This window comes from Diabrotica virgifera, chromosome 5 (genome assembly GCF_917563875.1).
Source record: "Diabrotica virgifera virgifera chromosome 5, PGI_DIABVI_V3a".
Lineage (NCBI taxonomy): Eukaryota > Metazoa > Arthropoda > Insecta > Coleoptera > Chrysomelidae > Diabrotica > Diabrotica virgifera.
Genome location: NC_065447.1, coordinates 1,250,536 through 1,274,676, shown reverse-complemented (window position 1 = coordinate 1,274,676; position 24,141 = coordinate 1,250,536). Strand labels below are relative to the sequence as shown.

Sequence of the window (24,141 nt, the reverse complement as noted above, 5' to 3'; positions counted from 1 at the left end):
TGACCGGTTTAGAATGCATATTTTTGAAAAAAAGATGTAATTTAAAAAAATCAGAATTTTTCAGATTATCGTAATTTTCATTTTCTTTTAATAATAACTCCAAAAATACTCAATATACGAAAAAAAATATATATTATAAAATTTTAGTTTTTTCTGTATCAAATATTTTATTTGTCTTACTATTTCTGTAGGGTACAAAATAACCGAGATAGAAACGTTTAAAGCTTAAATTTTGCCTGCGAGAACCATGTAACCGGGAAATTTAACCTTTTATTTTTAAAAAAGTAAGCAGTTTAGAAAATTAAATTTAACGTGGTTTAAAAGCCCTTAGTTTCAGCTTTCAAATAGTTTTTAGGCGAATCTCATGTCTCAAAATTAACGGAGTTATTAAAAAATAACAATAACATTTTTTGGAAAAATTTTTAAAAGATAAATTTTGAAAAATTTCTGTAGCATAAATTTTAATGCTATCAACTTGTTCGTGGGCTCATCTGATAGATATTTTTAAATACTTTGACAAATGTTTAATAAGTTTGTGTTATAAAATGCATAATTTTCCTGTTATTTAAGCTTTAATACTTAGATTTGGGTAGTCGCCGAGAGAAATATACATTCAATTACCTATAACTCACTTTTAGTTAACACTAAAAGGTTTTTCTAGTAAGGAATTTATTTCATTTTTTATTATCTTCAATTTTGGTAATAATAACTTTTTTGTAAAAACTTATAGGTTTTAAATTATTGATAAAAAATCGGTTAAAAACGTGCATTTTTCTCAGGAAAAATTAAAATCTCTAATCTTTAATAACTCAAAAAGTTATAATTAATTTCAATAACTTTATATAACAAATTTTGCTTAGAGTTAGTCCCTCTATCGAATTATGGTGTTATTTTTAATAAAATATTTTTCACCCCCGAGAAGGGGTGGCATCCACCCCCATGGTAAAAGCACAAGTTGGCACCATGTCACCTTTGTTCCTTGAGATATCCTCTAACCACTCCCCAATTTTCATCCAAATCGATGGAGGTTCAACGAAATCGGAGGTAATAGCTGATATCCATCTCCAGTGACTCCACTAAATTTACAAAACAAAGTTCGCCGAACTTTTTCCCGAAAAATATAGTGACCTTAGGCATATAAACAAAAAAAAAAGATTGTATCTCTCCGTTTTCCAAACCAAATTTACATAACATTAACGGCATAAAGTAAGGTAACCGCGCTAAATGGGGTAGTAAATGGCCGGGCGGCAAATTTTAAAATAATAACATGCCCCTACTCCCTTTTGCTTTGCATCTGCAAAAGGATTTTGTTTCGTATTTTCGCAGATTTAGAGCTGCCAACGTTAACCCACGATGCATTCATTTATTTTATTTACAAGAGCGGGATGACGGGGATATACCACGCGAATGGAGCTGTTGGAAACACGAAGGGGAAGGGGAGAAACTATGTAGAACAGGAACACGAGACCTGGGAAATTATGGAATTTAAAAATTTATATAAAACATTGTTTTACGGGGATAGTCACAAGATGAATATGGTACAAAAATGTTGTCTAAATTTTCACCAAAAATTATTTATTACCTGAGTAAATCATTGTTGTAGTTCATTTTTAAGCCTCCTCCTCCTCTATCCACCCAAAAAAAATTTAGTTCGTAATATTGATTAACAGTGATTACTGAATAGTATTTCGTTGTCACAACAATTTAATTTGTTGTTTCAACGAACTTTTAGACATTGACGAATGTATTTAGTTATTGTCACAATGATTGAATAATAATTGTGAGAATAACTAAAGTACATTAATCAATAACACTCAATTTATTCAGCCAATAACTTAGTTTCGTATATTTAATAAATACTGTTAATTGTGGCAGCAACTCACGTTCTTGATTTCGTAGATGACAAGCAATTACCTTGGTTTATCGTGACAACGTACAGATTTCATTAAAACAATGTACAAATGTTGTTAATATAGAGTAATATATGATTATTGAATAGATGTACACTGATTGTTGTGACAACGAATGCATTAATCAATCTACTACTGCCTTTAATTCCCACAATCAATGCGTTCATTGTGACAATAATCGTAATTTTTGAGACAATAAATGTTTTGCTTGACCATTTGAAATGTAACGGCTTTTCCTTATCGTGATACCCCTAGCTTCTCTGTGTTACCGAAGTGCCGAATAATAATTATTGCATTTCGTTTCCAAGTGTAGTCCGTAGTAGAAGGAAGTTTTAGTGTGTGAATTTTCGTGAATATCGTGAAATTTCGGTCGAATTCTTTTTAAATGTATTCATTTTTTTCGAATCTTGAGAAAACTAATTATTATTTTTGAAAATTTAAACGCAAAATAAAATATTACAGTATTATAGAGGGTCTGAAGTCCCTGAGAATTTCTATAACGATTATTTTAATGAGTCACAGGGGTGAAAAAGAAAAAATTTAGAATGATTTTTAATTTCAAATAGGTATACCATTCAACAGAAACTTTTTGTGTATTCTAAGGGACTTTCTGCCCTCGGTAATAATGTAATATTTTATTCTGCGTTTAAATTTTTCAAAAATACTTATTGGTTTTCTCAGGATTCCAAAAAAAATTAATGCGTTTAAAAAGAATTCGATCGAAATTTTGCACCTGCGCTCTCAAAAAGGATTAAAGTGTTATACATTTTTGGAATCACTATTTCAAACGCTTTTAAATGAGCTGTCACTTGACGTACTTTCCCATTAAAAAAAATCAAAGTTACGCCGCGCCTGTCACCTGAAGAGGGATCGTGTAAAGTTCGAAACATTGATGTTATAATATACTTTGATTATTTTAAATATCGAGCTGTCCGAGCGTTTTGTTTATGTACTAAAAATAAATAAGTTAATAAGGGGGTGGGGGGAGTGTAACACTTATTCCAGTGCACTGTATAAGTGAAATCATATGAGAAATCACACAGTATAAAGTCCATTAGGTTAAGGACAAAAAAGAGGGATTTAAAAAATTATTATTAATCAATTAATATCGTACATTGGGCTATTGCATTCAGTAATTATTAATATAAAATACGTTCATAGTAGGAATGAACGAAACTGATTGTAAGAATGAATAGAATTGTTTGTAAGAAAAACCGTATTTATTGTGGGAATGAACGAAATTAATTGTAACAATAAACGGAAATAATTGTAGAAATAAACGAAGTACGTTAGGAGAAATAACACTGTTATTGACACAACGAATAGTCTTCGTCGGTCAATTAACGACGTTGTTGTTTCAATAAATAGTGTTTGTTGACTCAGTGAACAGAGTTCGTAATATCAATAAATAGTGTTCGTTGACTCAGTGAACAGAGTTCGTAATACCAATAAAGTGATATTATGGTATACATAATGAATGTTCATCCATTCAATAAACTTAATACATTGGCTCAACGAATGAAAATAATGAATTGATGAACATCGTTTTGTTGTCTCAATAAAACCAAGAATTGGACAAATTTTAAGTATCGCGTTTGTTGTCTGAATTAACATTTTTATTGATATTACGTACCTTTTTCGTTGAGTGTCTGTTCTCCTTCGTAAGGATGTAGTGGCGTCATGTAAGTCGTTTGACTATTTTTGTCCAGTTCTCTTTCTCCTGTGCGTGTTGTTTTGTTTCGGAGAATGAGTAACCGGTCATGTCCTTTATTTGGTCCGACCATCGTAATGGTGATCTTCCTCTGGATCTTCTGCCCTGTACGTTGCCTTCAACTATCATTCGTTCCATGCCTTCTCTTCTTCTAGTTATATGTCCAAAATATCTCAGTATATTTTGGTTGATAGTTGTGCTGAGTCTAGTTTTTATGTTAAGTTCGGCTAATATTGAATTATTTGTGCGATGTGCGGTCCATGGTATGCGCAACATTCTCCGGTAGACCACATTTCAAATGCCATTATACGTTTTGAATCTGCTTTTTGATGGTCCAAGTCTCTGAAGCGTAGGTGACGATAGAAAATATTAACGCTCGGACAAGGCGTAATTTTGTGTTTTTTGTAATGTCAGTATTCTTCCATATTTTTGTGAGTTTGGCTGTTGCCGATCTGGCCATTATGATGCGCCCACGGATCTCGCCTTCGCATCCTAAACTGTTAGTAATAACGGAGCCTTAGTAATTAAATTGTCTGACCACTTCGTAACCTGCCAAGTCTCTTAACTCCGGTTGGTTGTTTCTGCCTACCGACCCGGAAAAAATTTAATTGTTGTAATAGTCTAAGAGCTAGTGAACCCTCCGAGTAACGGTCTTCCTGTAAGGCTAGAAATTTGTATAGTGATAATTCATAACACACCAAGGCTAAAAACTATGACCTGGCAGGCATCAGCGGTGCACGTGTATCTACCAGGTGAATCGAAAAGTGCATAGTTAACCCTCCGTTAGTCGCTAGGATAAACGGAGCATCAAGAGTCGCTACTGTGTCAGAGACCGGCAATTTAAAAAAAATAGTTATTGCTATAAAATTCATACAAATATTTTATATTGTGTATAGGAATGACTGAAAAATATTTTTGAAAATGTTTTATTGAAAAACAACATATATAAAATGAAAATCCCTAGTATAACAATATACATATTGTTATTTATAATATAAACATATTCGCTAGGAACCATTTCCCATAATTCCAACAAACGTTTTTGTTCGGCTTCAAAGGACATCTATAAATAAGATTTGACCAAAACTTACCGATAAAATGCAATAATAAGATGCTAAATCTTTACCTGAACTGCAAGTTATGCCAATAAAGTTATTACTTTATATACAATAAAGTAATAACCACACCGTTAGTCGCTACGGAGTCTTGCACCGAAAATAGCTATAAAACTCGCACAATTGTACCCAAGTAGGTAAGAATGTATACTAACACGAGGCTAGTTGATAGGAAGAGGTGCAGAAAGTGGCGATAGAAAAAACCAGTTATTTTGTAAATCCCGAATGAATAATTCTGTCGTCGGTGTGTGACACCGATAGCGACTAACGGAGGGTTAAGGGGAAAAAACTTTCTCCTGTAAAGTTTAAATTTAAGTATGTGTTTGAGTAAGTCATTTAGAAGACATGTCTACAATGACAGGCGATTCTGAACACCATAAGACCTTGTCAGGCGAGGGTTTTAAATTTAAAATCCCAAAAATAACAAAATATTTAACAGCTGGCTCGATAATAGAAATCGTTGGCTGCTATTACATGCGAAAAAATATACCTCACTCAGTCGTCGTCTGGTTGTCTCGTGAAAACGACCTGTATTTCTAAGGTAAATTGCTTTATACAGCGCGTCCATAAAGTAACATAAATTTATTATTTCGTGAACCGGCGACTTTAAGGAAAAATCCCGAAACCGGTCGATTTTTATTTTTAAATTCCGATTTTTTGGCATATATATCATACTAGTGACGTCATCCATCTGCGAGTGATGACGTAATCGATGATTATTTTAAATGAGAATAGGGGTCATGTGTTAGCTCATTTGAAAGGGTATTCAATTCTCTATTTACTAATATAAACATTAACATAATTATTTATACAAGGTGTGTAAAAAAACATTTTTTAATTAAAATAATTGAAACGTAATCCCGTAATTGAGACAAAAAGAAGAATGTATGTAATTTATTTAATTCAAGTATCCAATTTAAAGTTTTTACTGTTGTCAGAAAACAGGAAAAAAATGTTTATTTGACAAATAAATATTATTTTTCGCTTAAATTTAATGTTAAAGCTGCCACCCACCTACCTCTTGGCAGTTTGAACATTTCGTTTAAGCGAAAATCAATTTTTATTTGCCACATAATTTTTTTTCTGTTTTTTGACAATAGTAATATGTATTTTGAATTAAATAAATTACAAACATTCTTCTTTCTGTCTCAATTATTTTAATTGAAAAAAATGTTTTTTGAATACCCTGTATAAATAATTATGTTAATGTTTATATTAGTGAATTAGAGAATTGAATACCCTTTCAAATGAGCTATCACATGACCCCTATTCTCATTAAAAAGATCGTCGATTACTTCATCACGCTCAGGTGGATGACGTCCGTCCCTATTATGATACAGGGTGAGTCATGAGGAACTGTACATACTCCTACCTCGTATAGAGGCCCTTATGGGGAATAACAAATGACCATTAAAAAGTGTCTGCTCCCATTGTTTAATAATATACAGGGCGAGTTTCGCATTTTGACTGAAATTTGTATTCGTCATAATTTTTGAACGGTCAGATCGATGTGTCTCTTATTTTGGTAAATCGTTACACTATTGCCATCTAATCAACTGATTTATTCAAACTAGAAAAAAATCAGGTCCGGCTTTAAAAAAATTAGTTTGTTTTGGTCTTAGAAAAAATTTCACCCTGTATACGCTTTTTGAAAACTCTAATATGAATTTTACAAATTAGACAAATAGGCAATTAAAATGGCATATTTATTTTTTTCCGCACACGATTACTTAATTTTTTATAAAAATATCAAATTTCACTATGAATTAAAAGTTTGGTAAAGTGAACCATAGATTAAAAAAAAATAACTTTTATTACAAAAATTAATTTTTTTTGCACAAATAAATAATTTATGTTACCATCCAATTAACTGATTTATTCCAACTAGAGAAAAATCAGGTCCGGATTTAAAAAATTAGTTCGTTTTGGTCTTAGAAAAAATTTCACCCTGTATACGCTTTTTAAAAACTCTAATATATATTTTACAAATAAGACAAATAGGCAATTAAAATGGCATATTTATTTCTTTCCCCACACGATTACTTAATTTTTTTATTAAAAAATCAAATTTGTCAAGATCGGAATTTTAACCTAAAAATGAAAAAAAAATGAACTCACGGTTTAACTCGCTACAACTCTGTTCCATTTTAATATTTTTTTTTCTGAAATTTTTACAGCACATACCTCTTACCATTGTGAAGACTATGAAAATTGTTGTAGACTTTCAGTCTTCTTCTTTTAAAAGTTGCAAACTTGTAAATCGCAAAAATTAGGTGGAAAAATTTAAAATTTATCAATTTGATCACGTCTATATGTTAAACTATGGAGTCCAAAAGAAGTGTTATGGGAAGTTTTAGATCTAGACGTGTTATAAAAAAAATGGTAAAACTTTTAATTTTAAGAAAAACGTTGTTTTTGTAAATTAATTTTCGTAAAAAAAGTTAATTTTTTTAAATCTATGCAAAAACTTTGCCAAACTTTTCATGCATAATCAAATTTGATTTTATAATAAAAAAATAAGTAATCGTGTGGGGAAAAAATAAATATGCCATTTTAATTGCCTATTTGTCTTATTTGTAAAATTCATATTAGAGTTTTCAAAAAACGTATACAAGGTGAAATTTTTTCTAAGACCCAAACAAACTAATTTTTTAAATCCGGGCCTGATTTTTTTCTAGTTTGAATAAATCAGTTGATTGGGTGATAACATAAATTAAATATTTGTTCAAAAAAAATTCATTTTTGTAATAAAAGTTATTTTTTTTAAATCTATGGTTCACTTTACCAAACTTTTAATTATTCATAGTCAAATTTGGTTTTTTTTATAAAAAAATTAAATAATCGTGTGGGGAAAAAAATAAATATGCCATTTTAATTGCCTATTTGTTTAATTTGTAAAAATCATATTAGAGTTTTCAAAAAGCGTATACAGGGTGAAATTTTTTCTAAGACCAAAACGAACTTATTTTTTAAATCCGGGCCTCATTTTTTTCTTGTTTGAATAAATCAGTTGATTGATGGTAACATAAATTAAATATTTGTTAAAAAAAATTAATTTTGGTAATAAAAGTTAATTTTGTTAAATATATGGTTCACTTTGCCAAACTTTTAATTCATAATCAAATTTGATTTTTTTATAAAAAATTAAGCAATCGTGTGCGGAAAAAAATAAATATGTTATTTTAATTGCCTATTTGTCTAATTTGTAAAATTCATATTAGAGTTTTCAAAAAGCTTATACAGGGTGAAATTTTTTCTAAGACCCAAACGAACTAATTTTTTTAAAGCCGGACCTGATTTTTTTCTAGTTTGAATAAATCAGTTGATTAGGTGGCAATAGTGTAACGATTGACCAAAATAAGAGACACATCTATCTGACCGTTCAAAAATTATGACGAATACAAATTTCAGTCAAAATGCGAAACTCGCCCTGTATATTATTAAACAATGGGAGCAGACACTTTTTAATGGTCATTTGTTATTCCCCATAGGGGCCTCTATACGAGGTAGGAGTATGTACAGTTCCTCATGACTCACCCTGTATATATGCAAAAAAATCGTAATTTAAAAATAAAAATCAACCTCTTTCGGGATTTTTCCTTAAAGTTGCCGTTTTACAAAATAACGAATTTTTGAGTTACTTTATGGAAGCACTGTATAATATTGCATTTTGTAAGTTATATTATTGTAATGTTATGTTTGTATCTAATTGTGAGTTAATTTTGCCAGTTTGTTCCTGAACAGATAAAAATAGTATATTATTCAACGAGCATGTAATGATGGCTATTACTCACGATGATGAAGTTCGCGACACGAGCCGTAGTCGAGTGTCGTAATTCATCAGAGTGAGTAATAGCTATTACATGCGAGTAGAATACTATACTTTTTCTACGACCTTTTTTTAATTTAATTAGTAAAAAATGTAATTATCAACTACTCGAGATCTAAATTATAATTATTTACAAAAATACCTAAATGCTATTTATCCCTAGTACGTGGCTGAATAATTGGTTGCCTAGTATTACCAAATTCTTATTTATTGTAAAAATACAACTAGAAATAGTCAATATAAGTTCTATTCGTTTCCGAAAAATTATAAGGTTAAATTTGTACCTACTGTCAGTTGTCAGTGAATCTAATAAATAGGAAATGGCTGTTATCGGTGGACGTATTTCATAAAAAATATAGTTATATTGTATATTTACATTTAACTATATATAATATAATAATATAACTATACTAATATGTTATAACATATTTAACACAATATAACTTAAAAAAATAAACACAATATTAGTTATAAATTCCAATTAACATAAACAAAATGCGCTAATGTCACTGTGTCACTGTCACTAAAATAAATGATAAACGCCAAAATTTTTAGTAAACAAGATATAAACGTAAAAAATACACTGATATTGTTACAGTTAAAATTCCTTTTAAAAATTTTTTGAAGTTAATTATTGATATAAATTTCAATAATTGTTGTATTAAATAAACAAGTTTAAGTAATTTTATTTGCAGTTTATATACGATTAATATTAAAAGTGACATGCGCCACTTGAATCTAACTCACGGGTACAGTAATGGGTGCTATTATCTATGAAAACATAGCGAATAATGAGCATGTTATTAAACGGTCGTAGAAAAAATAAATATTCATCGAAATATCGAAATCAACAGAAGTAAATGTAGTTTCAATCTAAGCTAGATACCGTAATTACCCGATAATTTAATAATATTCCACAGTGTTATACAATATAAATATATAAATTGTCATTTTAAATTAAATTAGAAAGGAACGAGGCATTATGCATTCTGCGGAAATGTGTAAAATTTTTAATGTAAAGGTTGCGAGAAATATGAAAATCACGGCTTTCATGTCAGGAAAATTTCCAAAGCGTCAGCACCGACGCTTAAAACCCACATTTAAATAAAAGCCGGAAAAACAAAGGAAGAGGAAGACTTTTAAGACATCTGTGTCGTACCAAATACAATTTAATTTTTCCTTTATTACATTCCGGCAGAAATAGGCATGGATCCCGCGTTCCAAAAAAAAAAGTTTATTAATAGCAAGCTGAAAATTTGTTAATAACTTAACGGTGTCTAGTCGGACAAACTTTGAGGTATGCTAACACTGGAACAGGAGAAGTTTTAATTATGGAACATGATTTTATGATTGTGAAAACCGGCAGGTTGTTTTTAAGTTTATTCAACACCAAACTTTATATACAGTCCCTGGCCAAATTATTAGACGCACTATAAGATTTTATAAAAAATGTTAATTATGAGGCGATACTAAGTAGGTTTTTTTTATGTACCAGACACAATGTATGTTGTTTGGTTGTCCATTTAATTGTCTATATTTTATCACAAATAAAACAACATTATTATTGAACAAATATGTATTTATTGACTCTTGAAGGAAAACAAAAATAACGACAATTAAATGTTATTTTAAAAATAAAATAAAAATTTTATTTTTAATTCAGGTGCAATGCGAAAGCAAAACAATCTTACTTTTCAGTTAGAATACGGAGCGCAGTCCAGTCCTCTGAATCGCGATTTTCGGCTCTTATTGGAGCCTCATCGGAGAGAACGTAGGCTTGAAAAGCCGAAAATCGCGATTCAGAGGACTGGACTGCACTCCGTATTCTAATTGAAAAGTAAGATTGTTTTGCCTTCGCATTGCAACTGAATTAAAAATAAAAATTTTATTTTATTTTTATATTGGTCTTTACTCCTTCGAGTAATTAGGTCCATTTTCTGTTGGAATTTACCAGCTGAACAGACGGGGTCGTGAATTGTAAGTTTTTGAATTCCCTCTTGTCTTCTTCGCTTCAGCATCCATTTGGCTTGCAAATTTTAGAAGCCTTGGAGGTGTTACCAAGGAAACGGACCAATCAGTTTTCAATTTAAAAATCTTTTAGTAATATTTTAATATTTTTTAAATATTATTAATAATTAGGGAGCGGATTTATATGCGATCAATTTTGATGAAATATGCGCATATATATGCAGTAAAAAATTAGAAATATGCGCAAGATATGCACAAAAATTCAAAAAATGCGCATGTCGAGAAACCACAAATTTTCTTTTGTATTCTATTCTAGGGGGTTCTTTTAAAGGAAGGGGCGACAATCTTATTTATTATCTGTCAAATAAAATCGTTATTTTTTATATATGTAATTTATTCACATTTTTTTACAAAAACTGATACCAATAGTTACCTATTTAAAATAAAACAACAGTATCACTATTATATCTTCGATTATAATTTACTACAATGTGTTTTTCCAATTTTTTACGAGGAAAAATTTTCTTTGGTCAGATAAAATATTTTTATAACTAGAAAAAACTCCTTTCAACATCAACAGAAGTAATTGGGCGTATTTAAAATAACTTGTTAAAGCCGAAAATTCTGCACCAAAATCAATTTCAAAATTTCCATTAAAAATTTCGCATATTATGTCCTCCAAAGTTTTAAAGCCGTTTAAAGACGGGATCTGATCTAAAGCATGAATATTTCAATTTCCGTTAGAAAATCGTAAAACTATGGTTAAAGTTGTAAATCCTCTTAACAATAGAAGATTTAAAAGAATCACCAGAATTATAGCTATTAAATTGGGATACAAATTGTACTAAATATTATAAAAGTAAATAAAATTAGGATTTCCCGGTAAACCATTCTTCATCATTTTAACATCCTACAATAATTTTATAACGGTGTACTATAAGCACTATAGGTACTATGTGTAAAGATCGGGTATTTTCTAAAAAAAAATGAAAAGGCAGTGAATGAGCCGTCTCTCTTCAGGTAGTTCTCGAATTAATAGATAGGTGCGGGGAAATATTTTGTGTCGAATTAAAATTAAAATTAAAAATTTTTTTGATTTAAATGTTTTTAAATAGGCACAAAATATGCATGTTTCTTTAAAAATATGCAAAATTTAGTAAAGTTTTCAAATATGCGAAATATGCATGCAATATGCATTTAGCATAAAATCCGCTTCCTATTAATAATGCTATTAGGATCAAAAACTTCATCCTTTAATTGCCAGATGACGCTAGTCACCTAATAATTTCACTTCAGTTGCAATGGGTGGGAAAAGCTCTCAGTGCTGATCAATTACGGTATGGAGAACAAGCCTACATTCTCTCCGATGAGGCTCCAATAAAAGCCGAAAATCGCGATTCAGAGGACTGGACTGCGCTCCGTATTCTAATTGAAAAGTAAGATTGTTTTGCCTTCGCATTGCAACTGAACTAAAAATAAATTTTTGAAGTTATACTTCTTTACCGGCGATAGAGGGTGATTTTTTTATATGTTAAAACCTATCAGCCCGGCACATGCGCATTATAACTTTGTTCTGATTGGATGTTCAAATGACATGTCAAAAATTATCCGATGTGGCAGCTGTGGTTTGGAGGTAAAGGTAAAGGTAAACAAATGTATAATATATTAGTTTTATTGTTGTGAGGACAGAAACAAAAAAGTTTATAATATTGTAGTGACTTTTAAATAGTTTTTAAAAGCAACAGGTACGTAATAATTGTTAATGTATCATGAGTATAAACCTACCTATTTGATCTGCCAAAATACATAGTATGTAATACTTTTATTTATATAATTTGATTACCATCAAAATTTCTATCAATATTCACCTAATATATTGTTTTCTTACTCTATGTTTTGTTGTATTTTTTCAATTCTAAATCATTTCAATTCAAAATTAAAATAATTTGATCAATTTTCAAAATAACAAAATATCACAAGTTTAATCCGTTTAGTTAGTCGATCTTCGTAAATAATGACACATAGTGTCCGTGGCTAAGCGGAGAAGGCGAATGAATTCCAATACCAACCGCTCTTATCAGCGCTGGTTCGAGTCCCAATAGAAACTTTCTTTTTTGTTTTTTTAATACATTTTATGATTGTAAGTATATTTATTATATAATTGTATTTTCAGAAAATACGTATTTAGTTAAAAAAAATTTCGACAATTAATGTTCAGACATCATTTGTGGCTTGTTTAATGTGTTTGTGTGTGTTTTATTCTTTTATTATTTTAATTTTTGGCACTGTTCTAATAAAAATGTTTGAGAAGTAGTAAGTATAAATTAGTTTAATATTTAAACAAAATATAAATAAAAAGTATATTAATTTCGTTTAAATCATATAATAGAAGTATAACTTCTTACGTGCGTACAAAGTACACACACATTCTTTTTTTTATTTTATTTTTATATTGGTCTTTACTCCTTCGAGTGACTAGGTCCATTTTCTGTTGGAATTTACCAGCTAAACAGACGGGGTCGTGAATTATAAGTTTTTGAATTCCCTCTTGTCTTCTTCGCTTCAGCATCCATTTGGCTTGCAAATTTTAGAAGCCTTGGAGGTGTTACCAAGGAAATGGACCAATCAGTTTTCAATTTAAAAATCTTTTAGTAATATTTTAATATTTTTTAAATATTATTAATAATGCTATTAGGATCGAAAACTTCATCTTTTAAATGTTATTTTGTTGAGCCGCCTTTAGCCACTATTAGAGCTTTAATTCTACAGGCATCGTATTACAGGTTTGCAGTGATAGTATGCCGCGCATAATTAAAGCTCTAATAGTGGCTAAAGGTGGCTCAACAAAATATTTAACATTTAATTGTCGTTATTTTTGTTTTTTTCAAGAGTCAATAAATACATATTTGTTAATTAATATTGATGATTAATTTGTGATAAAAACTAGACAATTAAATGGACAACAAAATAATAGATATACATTGTGTCTGGTACATACAAAAAACCTATTTAGTATCACCTCATAATTACTTTTTTTTTATAAAATCCTCTAGTGCGTTTAATAATATGGCCAGGGACTGTAATATATGAAAAAATGTTTGTCCGACAAATATGTTGTGCATTTTAATAAGTCCGACACGTAGAACATGTAACATGACAGGAATTATGTTGGTGATAAATAGCAGGCTGATTTTTGCATGAGAGTTTAATGAAAAGGTAACAAATCAATTGGAAATTCTGTCCGACAAAATACATGGGACGTTTCATAGTCTGACGTTCGAAAAGTTCGTCCACAGAGAGCATTAACATCAGAAAAGGTGTGCGACAGTAATGTGTTCTCTCCCCTCTCCTTTTTAATATTTACTCTGAATAAACGTTTAAAAAAGCACTGGATGAAGCAATCGAAGGCATTAAAATCAATGGAGAATTGATAAATAATATCCGATATGTGAACGATACACTCGTACTTGCCAGTAGTATCGATGAACTTCAGCATCTTATATACAATACAAAGAGCGAATCAAGATAGAGGACTCAACCTCAACAAATAAAACAAAATAGATGCTGGTCAGCAAAACTCAAAAACCTGCCAGACAATTGAAAATAAAAAACAAATTAATACAACAGGTTGACTCGTATATATACCTTGGAACAGTCGTCAACTCGAAATGGGATCAAACAACTGAAATACGATCTAGAATTGAAAAGGCCAAAGCAACATTTAACAACATGAGAAATATATTCACCCATTGCAACATACCTCTCCCACTAAAAATACGGCTGCTAAAATGCTATGTATTTCCAGTCTTGCTAGAGAGATTACCTGTTAACGCTTCCCCTGTTACAACGTTCCCGTACATCAAAGTTTGTCCGACTGGACACCTTTAAGCTATTAACAAATTTTCAGCTTGCTATTAATAATTTTTTTTGGTACGCGGGATACAGGCCTAAAAAGGCAGAAAAGAACAGCGCGAACTTTTATGGGATTAATAACCCGGAATCTGTCGCGATGCTATGAAATATTCATATACATCCACACTGAATCTGAATACTCCTTGTTATAATTTGGGCCGTACTCACGTACCCCGCATATAATGCCTCTAACCACTTATTAATCACCTAAATTAAATTTAAGTCCACCCTCTTTGCGAAAACGTTTATTAAGTTCAAGTACCTATCTATGAGCGACAGTGGCGTAGACACCCAAGGGAATGGAGATATCTAAATTTGAGATCTCGTGTTTAACGCTCTACAGGAAATGAAGCCATTCAAAATGAGTCTCTTACAAAACGTAATCATGTTGAGTTATTTAAATTAGATGTAAAAAAAATGCAAACAACATCCATCATATGGAAGGAAACAAGACAAGAGCAAGAGGAGCTGTGAAATGTGGAAAAAGTATTTACTATACTGGGAAATAAATATATTCTCGATGTACTGTAGTCTTTATCTATGTTCTGGAGTAATGAATGGATTACTAAGCTAAACTCTTAAATCTCATTTTGATCGTAGTTATTGTTGGCGTAAGGGGACAATCCAAGGGAAGTACAAAGTGCATTATCATCAGCCAGACTTCTGCTTCCAAAATAGAACATCTTCTTCTTTCTTCTTTAAGTGCCGTCTAATAATCGGAGGTTGGATATCATCATCACTATCTTTACTCTATCTACCGCTGCTCTGAAGCGTTCTATAGAACTGCATTTAAACCAGTCCCTTAAATTCTTCAACCATGATACTCTCCTTCTTCCTATACTCCTTTCACCTCCTATCTTTCCCTGTATTATCAGTCTTAGCATTTCATATCGCTGTCCCCTCATTATGTGTCCCAGATATTTTAACTTTCTTATTTTTATTCATCATCATGCCTATGAAAGAGTCCTATGAAAGAGCCTCGACTTTCCCAAGTCTATTACGCCAGTCAGTCCTATCCATTGCCAACCGTTGCCAGTTTGCTGCGCCTATTTTTCTCCCATCCTCATTTACACCATCCTTCCATCTGAGTTTAGGCCTATCCCTATTTCTACTTCCCACAGGTTGTGACAAAAGGATTCTTCTAGGAGGGTTGTTATGCTGTGATCTTGCTAGATGTCCTGCCCATCTTAGTCTTCCTATTCTTATAAGAGATACTACGTCTTTACCACCAAATATATATTTATATCTGTGGTATACCTCGTAGTTGTACCTCCTCCTCCAAATACCATTTTCACAGATGCCACCTAATATTCCTCTCAGGATCCTTCGTTCAACTATAAGCAGAAGGTTTTCATCTGCGTTGGAGATGGTCCATGTCTCCGATCCATATGTCAACACTGGTTGTATAAGGGTTGTGTATATGGTTATTTTTGTTTTTTGGCTTAAGTTTCTGCTTCTCATATGTCTACTCAGTCCAAAATAGCATTTGTTCGCTAGGATTATCCTTCGCTTGATTTCTTCCATCATGACGTTCTTCTTGGTGATCAGGGAGCCTATCAATTTGTCCACCACTTCAAAGCTAGAGTTATCAAGAGTGAATTGGTGACCGATGTTTCTGGCTCTATTGTTGAGTGTTGATGCCAACATCTTAGTTTTCTCCTCGTTTACTTTAAGGCCCATATTTTTTGAGGCATTTGAGAAGGTGGTATACATTTCTTCCAGTTTGCGTGTTGTGCGGGCAACTAGGTCCACGTCATCTGCATATGCCAAAATTTGGGATGATTTATTAAAAATATTTCCTCTGTTGTCTATTCGTGCCTCTCTGACTGCCTTTTCCAGAGCTATGTTGAAGAGGACACACGCCAGCGCATCTCCCTGTCGCAGCCCAACATTTGTTTCATACGCCTGTGATCGTTCGCGCTGTATTGCGACTTTGCAAACGACTTTACGCATTGTAGCCTTAACCAATCTTATCAGTTTATCAGGGATGTGGAATTCATCCATGGCTTCATACAATTTATTTCCTAGGACACTATCATAGGCCGATTTAAAATCTACGAAAAGATGGTATGTGTCGATATTGAATTCATTGGTTTTTTCCAGTATTTGCCTTAGCACAAAAGGTCTATTTTGGGCCAGGCCTAAAACCACTTTGATATTCTCTCTTATTTTTATTATCTTTATTATTTCGCATTCTTTGTGGAGGGTGATTGGCAAAGTTAGCAACCTATCAATCGTAAAAAACGGGTGCTGCTCAAAGAAACTATATGAGGCCTCGGAACCGGATTGATAATAGGTTTGTTCTAGCATCAGTTTCAAAAGGTTTGAAACCATCAGCGAATAGTGGACCAGCGCGAGTAGAGGGAATAGCACTGGTGACTGTATGTATTATGTTCTCTCACTGAGCAACTGTTTGCTGACGGTTTCTGACTAGTTTGACTGTTTGCTAGAACAAACCTAATATCAAGACGACCACGGCAAGGAATCAGGACAAGAGAAAAACATACAAAACCCAGCTAAGAATAATCAAATGGAACATCAAATCGCTCAACACTAGAGCCCAAGAAATAACCCAAGTACTTTAAAAAACAGCAATAGATATATGCGCGTGACTGCAATACATGTAGAGACTTGCCTCTTGTCAGTGATTATGTCCTTATTTCTAGAAGAAGCTGTTCATTTGGAATAGAAGGAGGTCATAGGTCATTTTCAGCAGGAAGCTAAGTAAAGTTTCAGCGCACTTGTTCCTGTTTCCCAAACCAAATTGTCCCAGTGATGTTTCTAATCTCATCATCCTTTCTTCCCGTTTTAGCGTTGAAGTCACCACATATTATGGTAATTATAGTCTGTTATTGTGTCGTTTATAGTTTATCGGTGAAATTCTTAGAAATAATCTTATATTTAGTTTTATAAACAATTTATTGGAGAAAAAAATATTCAGTTGGTATTATCTTAATAAAAGAATTAAATTATGGTTATATATATTTCCACTTTTATGTCAGATAGAAGTAAGGATTTTCTAAAAGCAGCTTTTTACTATGAATAATGAATGTATTCCTATCGATTAATTTTAAAATAACAAACCGCTAGCGATAAACATATATATTACACAACTTATTTCGAGCCGCACATAACTTATTAAAAAAATTGATCAATAGAACAACATTGATGACCATTTAGTAAAACCAACTTTAGAATTAGTGTACGTTATATATGTTACCGTTAAAAACCCATTTCAGTTAAAACCCGAATTTACTAGGAAAAACTAGTTTTAACTAAGCGCTTTAGACAATTCTAGTTTTAACTAGTCAAAACTAGATTTGACTGCTAAATTCAGTAAAACTAGAAATCCCGAACAAATTTCATTTAGAGTAGTTTATACTAGTTTAAACTAGTTTTTACTGGAATTACTAGCGAAAACCAGTTGAAATCGTTGCGAGAAGAGATAAATACGATTTGGCGTTTTCGGGGTAGGGTTACAAACGGTAACAAACTAGTGTGTGCAACTGTTGATTTTTGTGCATCGTTTTTATTGGTTATATTACCATTATTACACTGCTGTGTATTATTCACCGTGAGTGATAATGTCGAAGATCAGGTAGGGAGCAGAGATATAAGAACTTGGAAGAACGTTTTTTGGAAAAGATCATACAAAAGGAACAGACCGAGAAAAAAGAAAGTCACTATAACGTTGTGACCAAAGCATGTATAATAAATTAATGTCCGAAGTACAAAATGCGGAACTGTCTGCCCAGAAAATACTAAAACGATTTATAATTCTTGAAGTTGGCGAAATAAAAAAGTTGGCTTCTAGAATTGAACCCATCAAATATTATGTACCTGCTGAAGACATTTTTGACATAATTGAAGCAGTCCACGTTGCTATTGGTCATAAAAGTTTGGATAGGTTGAAGACTGAAGCCGCCAGAAAATACGTAGATAAATATAACAATTGGTATGTTCAATAATTTTATATCAATTTGTGAAACCTGCCAACGGAAGAAGAGTAAAGCGAAGAGGAGTCTTGTGTCGAAACCTTCATTGCATTCAAAAATGAATAGTCGCTGTTAGGTAGATTTGATCGATAGGTATGCAATCACAAGAGGATCACGGCTACAAGTTTATTATGGTTTATCAAGATCATTTAACAAAATTTGTTTTGTTGAGACCATTACAAAGTAAGAGAGCGGACGAAGTTACTTATCAATAATTAACGGATATATTCTTGACTTTTTACATTCATGCAGTTTACTTTCCGATAATGGCCGAGAGTTCGGTAATGCAGCTATAAATGAGGTAATGTCATACTGGCCTAAAGCAAAATTAGTTTTTGGAAAACCAAGGCACAACCAGAATCAAGGTTCAGTAAAGCGAGCTAACCAACACATCGAGAAAATGTTAGCAGTCTGGATGCAAGATAAAAACAACAACGTGGTCAAACGACTTGCGTTTTTTACGTTAAACCATCTTGTCCAGTATTTTACGTTTTAGAGAAATTATTTACAAACATCCAGAGCAGCAAATTATTTACCTACCGAGTTTTAGTTGAATCTAGAAATTACTGAAAAGTTTAGTAAAAACTATTTTTAACTGAAATATTTTTAGTGTCAACTAGAATTAACTGAAAATATTTGATAGTTCTAGTTTTTACTAGTTAAAACTAGAATTGTCTAAAGCTTATAGTTAAAACTAGTTTTTCCTAGTAAATTCGGGTTTTAACTGAAATCAGGTTTTTACGGTAACATATACAAGACGTCCCAAAATTGGCGCGCGTACTTTTCAAAAAATCGTAACAATCAAAAATTTTATATTTTGTCGTTGGCTACCGAGTTATTGATCAAAAACAAAGATCAAAAATTCAATATAAACTTCATTACAACGTTAAATTGTTACAAAAACAAGAAAATCTCTAAAATATGATCAAAAACTCATTTTCAATCTACTAAAACTACTACTAGTCGGAGAGATAGAAGCGGATTTTGTGCGTGATAAGTAATATGGAAAAACTATACGGGGATATGTTGAATTAGTTGTGTAGAGGACTTTCCCCAACGGCCGGAAACCAGAGTGGGGGACGAGGGTAGTTATAAGGAGTCAAAGTCGCAATTTTTATTATTTTCTTTTGCGACGCTCATGATCGAGTGCACCAAAATTTGGAAATATGTAGGTCATGACGTAACTAAGTAAAATCACCAGGGGCGAAACGCTGCGTGGGCGACAAAGGGGTGGGGGTAGGGTTGAATATAAAAAATATAAATGGTTTTTGAAGGGTTACGTGATTGAGATAGTGCACCAAAATTTGGAAATAAGTAGACCATCACATAACTAAGTAAAATTCCCAGAACCGGAAACCATAGTGGGGGACGAGTGTAGTTATAAGGGGTCAAAGTCGCGGTTTTTATTTTTTTTTGTGACGCTTATGATCGAGATAGTGCATCAAAATTTGACAATAAATAGGTCATGACGTATGTAAGTAAAATCTCCAGGGACGGAACGCTGCGTGGCTGACAAAGGGGAGGGGGCAGGGGTGAATATAAAAATTATAAGGGATTATTTGTAACGTTCGTGATCGAGATAGTGAACCAAAATTTGGGAGTAAGTAGATCATGACGTAACTAAGCAAAATCTCCAGTGGCGGAAACCAGAGTTGAGGATGAGGGTAGTTTTAAGGGATCAAAGTCGCAGTTTGTATTATTTTTTTGTATTTTCTCTATTGGTTAGGGATGAAACAAGGTAGGGAAGAAAAGTAGGTGCTAACTGTTAGTCAGTCTTGGCTTAAGAATTAATTAAAACTAAGAATTGTAATTATGGGTTTAATACAGTAATTAAGAAATATGATAATATTTTTGCATGAGAACAATTGAACAATTTTATCGTATTTCCATCAGAGCATTTGTATCTTTGATAATTCTTTTCGGTTTTTGTATTAAAACATACGAGTTACAAATAGAAGCATAAGAGAAAGAATCTAAACAATGTTATTGATTTCTGTTACAGCTCTTAAATCTTCTTCTGTCAATAATACTAAATTTTTGTATATACTTTTCCTACGTAGGCGTCGCGTCCTCACATAAATAATCGAGTTAACCTAAATCTGCATTGTATCAGGATCGCATAAAGAAGCACTCGATATCTTCGGAAACCCCATCATTTTATTATTTCAGCGACTAATCGAATTTGTGACGCACGTGCAGGTGTAATTCATTGATACCCATTAAGATCATTACGTCTATATAACACTAGGCAACCGGCATCACATCATAAGATAACCCTTTTATTAAATTAACGAATTCGCTCTACCTTGTAAATTAAACCAAATTTGACTTTGATAGAGCACCGAATTTAATTTAATAATTTAATTTGACTACTACGATGGTCGATTTCAGTTTGGAGAGAGGAAAGTCGACGGGGAAAACAATAATGTCAGTAGCTTGCGCGTTAAAAGGGGTATTTTCATTTTAATTTTAATTTTATTCATGAATTTTGGTAACTATGACCCGGTGCGAAAGGAAACTAAGATAAGGTTTTAAATATGGAGCAAATAAACCCAAGGGGTACTGTTTGACCCTGTATCTGGTCCTGTAGCTGATTGGCTACATCAACTTTGAACGATAATTTCTATAGCATAGTGCTTTACATACCCTATATAGAAAGGTTGTCTATAATCTACAACTTACAACGCCTATTAATATTGTTGAGACCGGCAGCGCCATCTATCACAAGGTTAGAAAAAGTTTATTTCAATCTGACCGAAAGTAAACAGCTGTGTGCGTACATTACAGTGATGAGCGTGCTAATAACCGGCAAAAAATTATTTTTACTAACTAATAATATATAATATATAACATAACGATTGCGTCCAAACTAGTTGATATTTAAGCTATGACATTTTTCATAAATGGCGAGAGACGATAATCTATACTAAATCAAGGCACTGTTCATACTAGATGGAGTCTAAATTCTTACTTATAACTCAAATACGCGAAAGTAGGAACTCTAAAACTAATAAATGCGGTGTCCTGATTCGACAAATTCTAAATTCATACTAACTGCATTCAAATTATTATAACTGCCCTGCCTATGAGGGGTTCGAGGTTATTTGATAGGTAAAAACATCTTTTGAAAGTACAAATTATTTTACTACCAAATTATATAACTTACTGTTCTTTTCGCAAAACGACCATCGAGTAGAAGTGATGACAGTGTTGAAGAGGCAAGCCGCTCTGTGGATTTCGCAGTGGTTCGAGTATATCCTTCCATCAGTGGCGCAGACTTGTCGCTCGTGTGGCGGGCAGCTCGTTTGACACACGCAGGTGGGTTCTCCATCTTTGACTACACATTCTCTACCTTTCCGACAGTAGTGAACCAAGCAGGGATCTGAAACAAATATAGTGAAATCTGATTTAATAGACACTACTCTTCGTTTAGCATGACTTAGGTGTAGACAAAGCACAGGGTATCAATAAACTGTTACTCTAAGAATGGTCCAGCTTATGATAATGTATATGAAGGAATTCTCGAATTACTGTAATAAGCATTCAGCTATGAACGTCTTTGTTCATGAAGTACCACACACTATTACGATCTCCTGATTTATTTCTTAGTAGTGTATTTTGAAATTGGTGGTATATCTTAATTAATTTTTTCATCTACACAGCTGGATATATCTTTCTATCTTTGGTGCTGAGGTCTTTTGTTTCCTTTCTAAAATTTTCAGGTTTCTGGTGTAGTAGCCCAGCACGGTAACTTTTATGATCATCTCCATAGGTTCTTGCATATGGTTCGTAGCAATTCAGAGTCCAGAGCAATCTTTCAAGACACTTCCACTACAAAAATGGGATCAGCTATCGTGTTTTTTTGTTTAACCTTACTCTAGAAAAAGTAATTAGTCCCAGAGAGTCCCAGATTAATAAAAATGGTTGTCGGATAGGCAGAAGAAATAGATATCATGGTTAGGCCCACAGAGTGTCTGCAGCTAAGAGCATCTGCAGAGATAATAGGACTAAATATAAATGCCCAAAACATCAAATATATGTGTGTTACTACAGGTTCACTCACAACAAAGATAACAACATCAGCGAAGAAATTAAAGAAAGAATACTGCTTGCTAATAAGTCTTACTATAGCTTGGGAAGACAGATGGGCCCTTAAAGTGACCTTCTATTGAAATACCCATAAAACCCGTGCTAACTGATGAGTTACGTAGACAGTAGAGCTCAGCTTTAGAGAATAGTTTTAGTTTTAGAGAATAGCTTTAAATTCTAACTTATCAGTTACAGATCAGCACTAAGCTTTAGTTTTTTAAGTTAAGTAATAATTTTGGAATTAAAAAAATCAATATCATCTACTCACTTGTTTCCAATAAAATGATATGTGTAGTTTCCGGCAAGAGGGTTGTTTCAGAATCTCGATGATGTCTCGATCTCTGTAACAAAAAAAATAATTTAATAACATTGGCTGAGCCTCAAAGAGTATTACGTAATTAATACACTAAAGATATAATTACAATTAAGGCACTACTAAATAGACAGAACCAAAACTTGACAGTGTAGTCTAAAAGAGCATTGTGATCCCACATTTATCAAGCTCTTCTATTATTTTGTAATAATATGAGGCCACAGCTGGCGATCGGGGCCGGTCGACCGTAGACGATCGAAGGAGTATCCGTGTTGGCGCATCCCCTCTACATACCCCGGTAGACGAAACCGAAGGAGAAGTGCCACGGAGAGCGTATTTAAGACGAGGAGGAGAATCATACGATCAGCTATTCCTAACGTGTTGAATTAGGAATAGCTCGATCGCAAAGATGCACCGGGTTGAGGTGGTTCTTTGCCTAGGTAGGCGCCGAAGTATTGACGTGGCGTTTCACCGGAACCGTTAATGCAGTGAGTGGTAATAACGATGAACGGGTGACTGTGTGTCGCTGTTTAATTTTATTGCATTGAATTTAAATGCGATGTCTCCGAGTCTGAATATTCCATGGTAGATAGGTTGATTCCATGTAGAGAGATTGTTTTTGTATATATTGTGTTATGTATTCTATTGCTTTAATATTACTATTATGTTTTGATGACAGTAATAAATACCTATAATGTTATTTTTCCTTTGCAGAACATAGAATTATATTTTATTTTATTTTATTAATTTTGAATTGTATATAAATATCTTAAATATATTTACTTTGTGTATTACTATTTTACCTGTGTTTTACTGAGTCTATCGCCTTGAAAGAACTACTCTTTACAATTTCCTTCATCGTCTTAGTTCTCAAATAATAATATAAAATGAGAGATTACAAATCGCTTTTCTCGATGCGTGTCATTTTCCCAAACATGACAAATTTATGCAGCTGTCAAAAATATATTATTGCCTGCGTCACGCTAAAATTTGACATGTGTCCCTAAAAAAAATTTGACTTTCTAGAAATAGTATTTTTCTTGAGATCACAATGCCTTAATCGGCAAATGAGGTTTCTTGATAGACCACGAGGTTTCTTGATAATAATATAGATGAAAAAGATATGCAAAACGTAGAAAAAGAAATAGGGCAGTCATTGAGGGTATTTGGCTCCGAATTCCATCCTACTACATCGATTGATTGATATTTTCACAGTAAGTAGGGAATAGGTCATGAAACAAAGTCTACCCTATGCCGATGTGCGCTTTTATCTTTGGGGTGGTTCCCACCCCTTCTCGG

General features: G+C 32.6%; 1 protein-coding gene across 1 annotated transcript in view; it reads right to left on the bottom strand.

Annotated features, from left to right (window-relative positions):
• Positions 1 to 24,141, bottom strand: part of LOC114333649 (follistatin-related protein 5-like) — a 523,352-nt gene that overhangs the window by 99,684 nt on the left and 399,527 nt on the right. Inside the window, exons 3-4 of the mRNA XM_050651204.1 lie at positions 22,798 to 22,870; positions 21,607 to 21,822 (exon numbers count right to left, since the gene is read on the bottom strand). Coding sequence (XP_050507161.1) covers positions 21,607 to 21,822; positions 22,798 to 22,870 — 289 coding nt within the window. The remainder of the gene's footprint in view (positions 1 to 21,606; positions 21,823 to 22,797; positions 22,871 to 24,141) is intronic.